This window comes from Acanthochromis polyacanthus, chromosome 3 (assembly GCF_021347895.1).
Source record: "Acanthochromis polyacanthus isolate Apoly-LR-REF ecotype Palm Island chromosome 3, KAUST_Apoly_ChrSc, whole genome shotgun sequence".
NCBI classification, from domain to species: Eukaryota; Metazoa; Chordata; class Actinopteri; family Pomacentridae; genus Acanthochromis; species Acanthochromis polyacanthus.
In genome coordinates, this window is record NC_067115.1 from 17,170,868 (window position 1) to 17,182,998 (window position 12,131).

Consider the following 12,131-nt stretch of genomic DNA (forward strand, 5'->3'; position numbering starts at 1 on the left):
TCAACAGCCACAAGACTTTTTTTTTTTTTTTTTTTAAATCATTGTTTAAATTGTCTGTACAAAGACCTATAAAATAGCTTTGAAGTTTTGTCAACAGCTTTATTTTTTTTTCTTTGTTTTAATCAATTGAAAAATCAAAAGTATTAATCTCTTCTAAGCACTGACTTGGTATAAAATGTAAACCAAATTAAATGCCGTTCATGGATTTATTAATACACACTATTGCTGATGTGGCATGATGGTTTTTCCATTTCTGAAACAGAACCTTAAACAGTGTTGCAATGAAATTGTGCAATTTCACTGCAACACTGTATTGTCCATGAACAATCCAAAATGTAGAGCTACTTCCCCCACAATAAAATGCTGCCATTGTTGGTGGGATTTTTTATTTTTTTTATTGCAACAATTCATGTGCATCTTTGTAGTGCACCATACATAACTGCCCATTTATTAGGCACATTTTTCTAAAAAACCCTCCCTTCTTGGAACTGTTTCAGAGATTATTAAACTTTAGATATCCAAGAGGCTGTAGTCTGTGCAGCTGTTGAACTATATTGCATTGTACAAAGGTTTAATCTGGCTTATCTGATGGAAATGGGGTAGGAAAAATGATCTAAACACCTATTAGCATCCACAAAAACAACCATATAGTGGACACGTCTCTTAAAGATACAAAACACTGCACTCAAATCAACAGGATTTCAGCACCGGTGACCATGTCTGGGTTTTGTTGCAGTCTAACACCACTGTATGCTCATGACCCTGAATCACCTTTTTAATGGCAGCTATTAAAGGGACTTCCCAAAGAAAGGAGCTCTCACTTGGTTAAACATGAATTTCTTCAGAATGGTGACTTTAGGTGAAATCTTAAATTAGGTTCAGGTTTCAGTTTCTCTGAAACCAAAATGGAAAATGTCAGCGTGTCAAGAAGGAAGAACTGCTCACTTGACAAACTTTTCCCAACACACAAGTACTAGTTTGATATTAGGGATGGAAATTTTGACTAATTTCAAAACTTGCAATTTAACCATTTAAGCGCCAAAGTCGCAACATTGCTGAACACAAGCCATAGCTTCAAATATACTGCCTCATGTACTGTACACCAGGAGATGGCGGACATCTGGAACTTCAATCTGAGCATCAGTTGTGGGCATGTTTTCATTTAGTTTGAAAAACGAGGAGACGAGACTCGCCATCAGAGCGCAAGACGGCACATTTTAGAGCAAGAAAACTCACCGTACCGAGAGGTCTGGTCAACGCTGACAAAGTACTTTGTCAAGTAATGGCTTACTCATATTCTGAAGAGGAATATTCACCCTCTGAAGATGTTCAGTCGTCCACTGAGACAGAAAGTGCCGCTGCGTCTGTGCGTAACGGCAGTGGGTCGGTTTGCCGTGACAGTCCACGAGCGGCACATACTGGAGCCGATGCTTTGCTTCGGGGTGGCAGGAAGGGACGTGGTGGGTGTAGCTGGAGTGGTCAAAACACCGCTAATGAAGGGGATAGCGAGGTTTGAAAAAAGAGACAAGCATATGCTACTGGCAGGATCAACCAGGTAGCCCAGACAGGACGAGCGTTTGGCCGCCCGAGCGTAGAGCTGCATGGCGGCGCCCGGTCGGGGGGCGGGGCGGGCACACTACCGTTTAACCGACTAGTAAAATACTAAACGTTTAATAAATGAGTCGGCGGTTAAACGATTAAATGACTAGTCCGCACATCCCTATTTGATATATTTTTACTTACTTTCTGACACACTTTACAACTTTAGACTCCTCCACATTACAATATTCTTTTAACTCTGTACTGTATCTAATGTGCAGATAATTCTGTTTTACTGCGTTCATGTATGGAAATATGTGGTTTGATATTATTGCCATCACTTTTGCAACACTGGAGATGACTAACATTCAACAGTGGCATGTTTTTATTCTTAAACACAATGATCTTACAACATGGGAAAGTGAAACCAACAGCACCAGCAGGCAGAAACCTATGACTTCTGTCAAACTTAAAAACTCCATCTTTTAAAGTTGATGAAATCAACAAAAAATCTTGCCTTGCTCGCTACTTTAAATAAAATCTGGGGAATCCCTTGGTGACGACATGCAAATTTTTGACCCACTTTTTCTAAACATATCTAGATAAACAAAAAAAGCACTGCATCCCTCCCTCATACACACCCACAGCAGCTCTGATATAAGAAAAGACGACTGGCATCGTCTACACTGAAGATTTCACACTGACTGGCTCTGCCGTTACACCACCTGCAGCACTTCTATCAGGTAAAACCAAATTGGATTTAATTATGTATTTTAAGTGTTTTGATATGTTGCAAGTGGATGGTTAATAGAACTAGCAATGACCAAAAAGGATGTTTAATTGATTTTGAAACCACCACACGGTTAGTAATATTACGTTCTTTCTAATATTTCATTAATTCATTTAAGATTTTATTACATGAGACTTAAGATCTGACTCTTGAGCATTAGACATTAAAGAAGAGATTTGTAAACTAAACAAAATGGGTTGTATGCACTAACTTGTTTTTCATATGTTTGTTTTACTACAGTTAAGCAACGTCCATCATGTTGCAGAATAACATGTTGTTCGTTCTCATCTGCTGCCTCTGTGCAAGGACAAAACTTCTGAATGCAAAGACGGTAAGACAGCAGATACAATGCCACAGACTGTGCTTTTACCTTTTCTTTTTGACTAGTCTAAAATATTTGTTAATAAAATGCAGAGCAGTACACCATAACGACTTCCTATGAACTAATTTTTAAACTTTAAATTGAATCATCACCTTTTGGACAACAAAAACTATAAGCAATTAAGCTGCATAAAAAGATTTGAGTCAATGCCCCCCAGAAACGAAACGGAAATCCATGAAACATTCTGAATATTTAAATTTGTCAGATTATACATATTTGCACTTTAAGAAATATACCCAAAAAATAACTGAAAAATTACAGGCACCTCACTATGTGGATATTGTCCTGTAATTAAAGATTGACACGTTCTGTTAATGTGTCCATAGTAAAAATATATATTTAAAAAAAAACAGGATATTACTTGTATTTTAACAGGGACGATGAAGATTATTCTAAAAACTGTACATTTTGAATAAGTTTGCTCCTTTTTTTTTTAACTGTTAACATACATTTACAGTTAAAACAAAATCTTTTATTAAATGGTGTGTATATATATTAAAATAGACCTTTGCTATTAATTAATTGTGTATCCAATTTCTGGTATCTAATGGTAAATCTACAGTATAATTACTGCAAATACAAAGTAAATCCATAAATGAACAGAAAGGGCGTTGACAGCTCCTCATTTCATAGGTTTAGTCCTGTAATAACAAAAATACATTTTCTATTCATTTATTGTTCAATATGTGGTCAGAAATTCTAACTTTCTTAGAGTGCATGTCAACAACTCACTTTTAAATTGCTGTAAATTTTGTTTTGACACATTAAGATCTATAGAATGTAAATTAAAGGTGAGCGTCACTAAATTAAATTTGTAATAGACGCTTGACTGAAAACCACTGTAGTATACTGTCTACTGCAGCTGTTTGTGCATAAGTCTAAAACAAAACTGGACCTAAGGTTGGAGCCAGAAACAAAAAAATGAAAGTCAGTGTCAGCAGACCAGTTTGATGAAAGATTAAATTGCATTATAGGATCCAGTGTTTTTAGGCTTGAAGCATCCTAGCAACAAAAACTCAGCCCACGTCTTAGCCTTCCCTACTTCCATTATTACTGTCACCTATCTGTTTAACATTGAGCTGGTGGAGGATCACTTAAAGCTTTCCATATTCTCCTAAGGAAAAGTGGCTGTTGGGACATGTTTAATCCTTTGATTAAATTTTCAGCCTAAATATCCCCCTAAAAATAAGTCTAACTATATGCAGTGTAAAAATAATTTAGTCCACTTATTTATCCTAAAAACGCACTGAGTGATGGCTTCCTTAAAAATATGGAATCCATCAATTTACACAATGTAAACCGCACTGAAGTTGCTTAAATATCTCTAATTCCAAGAAAAAAAAGTTCATGACCTCAGTGTTTCTGAATTCTCCTTTTCATTACAACCATTAGCGTTGTGGCAACATTCGAACCAATGTGGCCAGAACTCCATTCTTTTAAAACTCTCTTTTGTTGACAATAAACTACTTGTTCTCATTTTTCTGCAGTTGCCTGAACAGGACACCATCTCTCTGAAAGCTTCGGCAGTGGATTCTGGGAAATTTTCTCAGCAGGAAGCTACTCTGACTCCATATTTTTCAACTGAAGATCCTGTGAAATCTCAGAATATCTCTGTCCAGGCTGTTGAGGAGAAAACCACTAATGTCTCACTGAAGTCCTCTGGTGCCTCAGTCCCGGTTTCCTCTGCTCTGTCTGGTCTCGTCAGAATCCCTCTGAGCTTGTCTCCGGACTCTGTTGACGACATGTACTACGGCTGCTCTGAGAAGATGCTCATCAAGGTGAAACGTCAGTTCCTTCCCAGAAGAACCAGGGAAGAACTGCACACCACATACACGACACTTTGTGCCATTAAAGCCATGAAGAATAAGGACACCTATGACCTGCTGTCCTGGAATCACTTCAAGGCTCTGTGTGCTTACACAGCGGGGGCCTATGATGGCTTGAACCGAGCCGTCCGTAAAGGCAAAGCCTCCTATAAGAGCTCGTTTGAATTTCACGCGCTGCACTTCCTGCTGTCTGACGCCATCAGGCTCCTGAAGCTCAACCAAAGGAGCTGCTACACCACGTACCGGAGAAGCAAACTGCTCTTCAGCGGGGAACCTGGACAAACCATCCGCTTCGGCTCCTTCGCCTCCAGCTCCCTGAACCCGGACCTGACCCAGTTTGGGCGGAGGACCTGCTTTGAGATTCGCACATGTTTCGGCGCCTACCTCAAGTCCTACTCGGAGCTGGACTCTGACGAGGATGAAGTTCTGATTCCTCCATACGAGATGTTCAACATCGTCTCTGTTGACACGTCAGGAGAGAATCATTTAAACTGTGATGTTGTGTACAAGCTGGAGAACGCTGGGGTTTACAGCAATCTCAACTGTCAGGCTGTGGACCTTTAAAAACTGACCGCAAAACTGTAGCACTACAATTTAAAGTCACTTTGATAAATCTCTAAGTCATTGAGATCTACAGTCCACATGTCAACATATGCATTATGTTTCACTGTGAATTCATTAAAGCACTATTATGTTCAGAATAAACACTCATTCTTAATGTTAATCTCACCACGACGTCAATTCAGCAGCCCATCCTTAGCCTTTTCATTATGTCGAACAATCTTCTTCTACAGTTGGAGCTCACCGCATATTCGATTACTTTTAATCCATAACGCCATGAAGGTTGAGATAGAAAATTATCAAAGTTGATTTATTTTTGTCAGCACATAAAAAAATGTACAAAGATATAAACATATTTATTTGAAATCTCATTGTCTGCAGCAGTTCAACATCTGGTGAAATCTGTTGACTCTAATGGCCTATTTTCTAACAGCTGAGATCAAATATTAGCAAATATTGCTTCACAAAATCCCCATAAACAGTCAGATATCACATTTTTGACCAGTATTACAGCAGCGTCAGGCCAAGCCGAGGTACGTACGCTGGAATATCTTGTCTAATGATGCTAGATGATAAATGAATGTGTTTGATTACACAATAGAGGATAAATTAAAACAGAACTTCATTATTCCTGTAGGAAATTCATGTAAAAAATGTCACTGTACACTACGTTCTCAGCAAACGGACACAGTTAATGTGTGTATTCGGCACAGCAGATTGTTAAAATGTCCTGGACAGTGGAGTCTTATCTGTGTGTTTGCACAGTTTTTGGCATTTGATTCAGTTAAAATTGCAGAAGTTAATGCTATAGAGAAAAATGTGAGACAAAATTGAGCAGGTTGAGGTCCCTGATAACTATGGTATTGAATGTGCTACAAGGAACGCTTTGTTTTACAGCACAGTGATATGACATATAACCCACTGCAGTAAAGATGAATAAGGCCACAACAGATGATGTGAACTATAAGATTTAGACTTGGAATAATGAGAGCAAACATATCACATCTGTGAGGAAAAATATGAAACACTAAATTCTAAACCGCCGTTTTTCTAAAAAGGGCCGTAGAGTTTTCTTCCATTTGTCTAAATCTATTTTCAGTCATGTGGGCTCCACAATTCACTGTTTTACACAAGACAGTATTTTCAAGTTTCAACACTGCGCCTTCTTCAATTGGCCTCATTTTAGAAGGAAGAAGTGTTGGAATCGCTGGACCGGGAAAGCAATCTGCATAAGTTGGAGCTAAAAATATCTACACCAGTTTTGAGTAACGCTGAGGTAAGTAACAGCATTTTAAAATAGAAATGATGGCTGATGTGTCACATGGGAGAGTGATTTTGGCCCCTTGGATTTGATCAGGACGTAGCATTTTCTTGCACTGTTTGGGAGAAGTGTGGTTGATTACCTGAAGAAGCACCAAACGTCTTGTCCGAGTTGACTTGAGTCTGGAACAGTCATTGTGCGAGTGTCTACATCTTCTCGTAGGCGAGTTCGTGACCACATGTGGTGCAGGTTTTCTTGTAGAGGTCCTCCTCTGGATCCACCACCTCCTCTGGTCCGTACTGATGCTGGTGAGCGCTGGTGTTTTTGGTCCACATGCTGCTCCTCACTGCCCTGCGCAGCTCTGACACACACACAAAGCTGACTTCAATCTTTGCGCAGTGGAGCCGATTTGGCAAATTAGAATTTTGGCCTGAACAGGAAACCAACCTTTGACCTTCTTGTTGAAGCGTTTTTGTTTCTGCACCTCTCTGTTCTCCTCCCTCGTCTCTCTGGCCTCCTCTAGAGCCTCCTCTGAGCCCCACACCTCCATACATCTCTTCTCCACCTGCAGCACACAAACATGTCAGAAAGACCTTTTCATGGATTCGCTGATCATTTCAAGACTATTCTTGACTGATCAATAATAAAAAGCTACTCTTAATTCTTCATTGGCCTTGCAAAAAGACAGATTTCCATGCTTGTTCTTTATTTTGTGGTGCTACTACAGTGCAGACTTGTATTTAAACACTTAATGAACTAAAATAAAGTGTAAAATGAGCATTTTCTGTATTACATTAACTGACTGTGTAATAATAGTAAATCAGAGAGTGTGTAATATTTCACAACTACTTCCCGTTGCATTACCATGTTTTACAAGTGCAACGACCAAAGTGTCAGAGAAAGGACAAATAAAAAAAAAAATCTGAAAATGAGGCACTAAGAACAGTCTCTCTCTTCTGTTGATAATTTCATGAAAAACCTCAATGGCTATAGGCAGCTCTAAATAATTTTTTTATTTTGGGATATTCATTTCTCAATTTGAACTGAAAATGGATTTTGAAATGACAATATTCATTTATAGAATTAATTTATATTTAAGGTACTGATCGATTACGTTGTTTTTATGAATTTCTTCTAAATCTGAGTTTATCAGTTTTCCATGTGTAAATTCTTTTCATAAATTCTCTTTTTATTTCCTTTTAAGAAATGAAAAAGTGAATCAATTTGTAATTAACTTATGTGTCCTTTTAATTCATGATTGTGTCCGTGTTCATGAATGCCAGTTTTCCATGTATAAATTTATATTAATTGTCTGAATACCAAGTAAGTTTAGAGCTCCTGCTCCTCCACAAGCTACAGGTATTTTACAACTTATATTTTAAATGTGTCTCCATATTTGCCTCCTCTCAGCAATGTGTAAACACAGCCTGGGAATTTTTGTTATGCAACAGTTGGTTGTAGCTGAGTCAAACAGTTTCACCGTTGCAGCACTTTTGGCAAATTCTGAATAAAACATGTGGAAATAAGTGACTTTTATAAAATATGATTTGAAGCAGAGATTTGGTTCATTTTCCCAATCAGACAGCTCCACGACAATATGATCAAGCACCATCAGAAAGTTAAAAACCTGATGATTCTTTTTTGCTTTTACAGTGTCTGCCTCTGATAAATGGTATTATTATTACTTCTGTGACACTTGTGATCCTCCATAGTGTCAGTTAGTAAAATCTATGGAAATTCACAAAACATGTGTCTGTATGTTTTAGAGAAGAGTAAAGTGTAAATAACTACTTTGTATCTTTTTAATGAACTGTAATATGAAGCCATTATTGCACAGTTCAGTGTTTATCAAATCATTAAAAAGCAAATAAATAAAATAATCACATTTAAGATCCCAATGAGAGGCCTGGATACAGAATTTAAGCCTATCATATCATCTCTGCTAAACTCTGATATTAGTCAGTAAGGGAAAACGTGTGTGACCAACCCACTATCCACACAAACACACACACCTGTAGCTGGAGGTAGAGCTTCATGTCTCCCCACCGTGGGTTATGAGGGTTTTTCTTCAGTATGAACCTGAGAGGAGGCTCTCTCTTGTCCAGATCGCAGTCCTTTAGCAGGTAACGCTGCTTGGCCTCCGTTCTGGAGATCAGCTTGTGTTTCTCTTCGTTATCTCTGAGGAAAGATGAAAGAGGCCTCCACTGTTAAATCCGTAGTCACAGGATTATTCAAAACACTGTCAAGTTTGTATGATGAAGGAAATATACAACCCGAAACCAGATGCTTAGAGACATCACATCACGTTTATCTTGTATTAATCTAGACACGGCATGGCTCTGGTACATCTTCAAGGTCCCACATTGTGCTGCTTTCAGAAAATGAATAAAAGCCTCACATGTCCCCATAGTGTGTCTTTCAGTGTTACAGCTTAAAATACTGTAAAGATAGTTAACTTTGCTCTGATAGCCAATTAGCTGCTGCCTGCTGCCCCCTTCAGGAAGGAGACTCTCTCTGCATCAGTTATTGACAGTGAGGAGCTGAACAGCTGATTGCATGAATGCTAACAATGGGAAGAGTGTATGAGACCATGACTTTCTGCCACTTATAACTTTCCAAGAGATGATTTCAAAAGAAAATGTTGTCAAAAGTAAACTCAGTTGTTTTTAATTCATGTGTTTGATGAGTTTCTCTGACAACATTACTGTTATAAAATCAGTAATTTAGAGGAGCAGAGCAGCAGCTTTTGAAATGGCTACTGCGTTTGAATCACCATTTCATACTTGTCCTGTTGTCTGACAAGAGTAACTGAAAAAATATGCAACTGAGAACAGCTTTATTTGGAATTCAGCCGCTTTAAAATGCAGGATACGTCAGCACAGAGAGCAGGAGAGAAGAGAACAGACGTAAACTCCGGTTGAGATTAAGTTTCACTGAAGCACAACAGGCAACATAAAAACACAGCAACCCACCAAGTCCTTGTTTAATGATTTAAAATCAGTCCCTCAGTTTTACTGTTTCCACAGAACTCTGACCTGTGAGCAAACCATCAAAGTTGATCGGAACATTAGCCACATCAGCCAGGAAAACATGTAAAGACAAAGGATGTTCTTATTGTAGCAGTAACACTGCCATCAGTAATAAAGGAATCCAGAAGCTGCTCTAGAAAGTAAATAAACTTGATGGACAGTGAAGCAACTGCTTATTCCGAATGGTTCACCAGGAAGCAATGAGGTGGCAAGACTACACCAAGTTGGAGCTAGAAGACTGCTGGTTAGTTGTGTTGCTCCTGAGTCACATTTTTGTTTTACTGTAAAGCTGAGAGTCTATTTAGTAGCGTTTCTGCACGAGGAATGACAGAGGCAAACATTTTCACATCTTTACAGCTTATACTTTACACCTATAAGTTTGTAACCAACACAAAACAAAATTAAAATTGATTTTCTACTCATGGGATCTTTAAGAAATGACAATCCACTGACAGATGAATAAAATGGTGCTGAGTTGTTAATTTCACAAACATCTGCATTGTGTTTACCTGCACTTGTCACACACAGATAAGTCAAAGCTGTTGCTGAGGTAGGAGTCCATGAAGGGTTTTTGACAGTCATCACACAGCAGATACTCTGGTTCGATCACTGGAGCTGAAAACAAAACACACACATAGTACTGATAACTCAATGAAACACAGCATGCATGAACACACAGTGTGGTCAGGGACACACACCTGGCTGGTGCACCACCTTCTTGGCCTGCTGCTCCGCCTCTCCGTCCTCCTCCTCCTCGATGAAGAAGCCAGCACCGGAGTCGATGGTCTTGGAAACTTTGGCCGAAGTTGCGCCCTCCACGGCGGACAAAGGGCGACTCGCGAGTCGGGCTTGGCGGAGCATCAACGCCCGCTGCCGGTTCCTCTCGATCTTAGCCCGCATCGTAGCAGAAAGCTCCGGTTTGGGGCTCTGCTGTGGGCCGGTAGAAGCAGCTTCCACTTCGGCAACCTCTGGAGGATCCATGCCGCCGTTAAAACAGAGCAATGAATGAAACTGTGGCTTCGTGTTTTGTTTTGTTTGGCCCCATACAAACCTCAGTGTTGAACTGTTGTTACAAAACTGACAGCTGAACGCTTCCGGCTGCTTCTTCTTCGTCGCCTTTAATTCAAAGTGTTGCAGAAAGTTTGCTGCCACCTGTCGGTTCACAGCGTGTAGCACCACTGACTGATCTGACACTTGACATGAAATGTCACGTTTTTACTCAGAGTGGACGCATTTTTCACGGCAAAATAAAGTCCAGCACCTCTATGGAAACAACACAACCATTACTAGAAGTAGAAAGAACCCACAGTTGTTTTCTGTGCATAATGATAAAATTAAAGTTATATATAGCAACTATTTACACTTTTACTTTGCTGCTATATTTGACTCCTCTCCATTCTGCCTAAGCACAGCCTGCAGTTCACCTGAAAACTCTCAGAATTTTTATTTTTTTGTCAGGTCGAGCTTTTTTCAAAGGAGCGCTTTTTTTTTTTTACAGGATCTGATTAGAACTAACTTTTCATTTTAGATATATTTTTTAAATAAGATGTGTAGAATATCACAACTTTGATCAAATATCACACAACATATTTCATCAATTTGTTGCACACAACAAATAACACATTCATGGACTGACAGAAGGCTGAAAACCATTTTCTGGTAAATGATTGAATTTTGTTGATTTTTTTAAAAGCTAACATTCTTTTCAAACCTGCCTTTGAAGGTCAGATGGTTAATCTGGCAGAATATGCACAAAGTAGGTGGATGATTAGTTTCCTATTACGTTTCTTTTTTTTCTCTGTAATCCTGAAAGAGCTTTGGAATAGAGCTGCTGCTTGTAAGGAAGGGGATAGTTGAATTTTCTTTTTAAAAGGCTTTTTTTTTTTTTTTTTTGCTATTTATTATGTATCAGTAGAGAGACAGACAGGAAAGTAGGGAGAAGAATGGGGGAGGAGACCTGCAGCAAAGGGATGCGAGCTGCAATCAAGCTTGATACAGACAGATGAATTTGTCGCTTACTTGTTAGATTGGCAGACAGGTACACTATAGTCAGCAAATGTCCTCAGATGTCAGGGATGCAGATATAAAGTAGACAGGTGATTATGTCCTTTATTTGCTGTCCTCAGAAATAAAGTTAATCCCTGTTGCGTCCTGCTGATCATGGCAGCGGGCCACGCATGCTTCTGTAAGAGGCTTGTATCACAGTCAAGCAGATGCCATCCTGATAGATGACACTGCAAATCTGACTGGTGTCATGAGGAGGCTTGAGAGGTAAAGTGAGCCAACTTTTAAAGCGCCTCGAAGGTTTTAACCATATATTATGCTAGAAGTGCAGGAAACTCAACAGCAGGAAAGAGTCAAATTCAGTCGGGGCACCGTGTGTAGTTCTGAACTCATAAAATAAACACTAATATTGAAAATTTGAGTTTTCATTTATTTGAACATATAACACTTTATACAGAGTTGAATGATATATGTTTTTTTTACAGCATAATATATGATTCAAGTAGTACGTGAATATGATTCCATACTTGCATAATATATAAGGGAAATACAAAACCATGTTATCATGTGGTTGAAACTGATTGAGGGTGGGTTTTTTTTTAAAGAAGATTTCTAAATGCACTCATTCATACATACATCTCTCACATTCAAATGATCCATCACAGCAATAAACAAATTTACAAGTGATACTGCATAGAGGCTAAATCAGGAGTATCAGGAAATAAATTGTGCTGGATGT

The 12,131-nt window shown here is 38.8% G+C and overlaps 2 protein-coding genes across 5 annotated transcripts in view; one reads left to right on the forward strand and one right to left on the reverse strand.

Annotated features, from left to right (window-relative positions):
• xpa (xeroderma pigmentosum, complementation group A) overlaps positions 1 to 10,501 on the reverse strand; it is a 48,223-nt gene extending 37,722 nt beyond the window's left edge. The window contains exons 1-6 of one of the 3 annotated variants that reach the window (XR_007940783.1): positions 10,087 to 10,501; positions 9,898 to 10,003; positions 8,372 to 8,537; positions 6,807 to 6,924; positions 6,502 to 6,720; positions 4,674 to 4,997 (exon numbers count right to left, since the gene is read on the reverse strand). Coding sequence is in view for 1 of the 3 variants with exons in the window: in XM_022214641.2 (XP_022070333.2) it covers positions 6,566 to 6,720; positions 6,807 to 6,924; positions 8,372 to 8,537; positions 9,898 to 10,003; positions 10,087 to 10,369 (828 nt within the window). In the remaining 2 variants the exon portion in view is untranslated. Of the gene's footprint in view, positions 1 to 4,673; positions 4,998 to 5,389; positions 6,721 to 6,806; positions 6,925 to 8,371; positions 8,538 to 9,897; positions 10,004 to 10,086 lie in introns of those variants that run through there. The other 2 variants (XR_007940782.1, XM_022214641.2) reach the window with 2 other exon arrangements.
• On the forward strand, positions 1,429 to 5,272 carry LOC110965541 (NAD(P)(+)--arginine ADP-ribosyltransferase 2-like). Of its 2 annotated transcripts, XM_051945287.1 has the most exons (3): positions 1,429 to 2,282; positions 2,570 to 2,660; positions 4,199 to 5,272. In XM_051945287.1, the coding sequence occupies exons 2-3, from the start codon at positions 2,586 to 2,588 to the stop codon at positions 5,099 to 5,101; spliced, it is 978 nt and encodes a 325-aa protein (XP_051801247.1). In that variant the 5' UTR covers positions 1,429 to 2,282; positions 2,570 to 2,585; the 3' UTR covers positions 5,102 to 5,272. The 2 variants fall into 2 exon arrangements, with proteins under 2 accessions (XP_051801247.1, XP_022070332.2); XM_022214640.2 differs by lacking the exon at positions 1,429 to 2,282 and having other exon boundaries at positions 2,320 to 2,660.
• Positions 10,502 to 12,131: the final 1,630 nt, after the last annotated feature.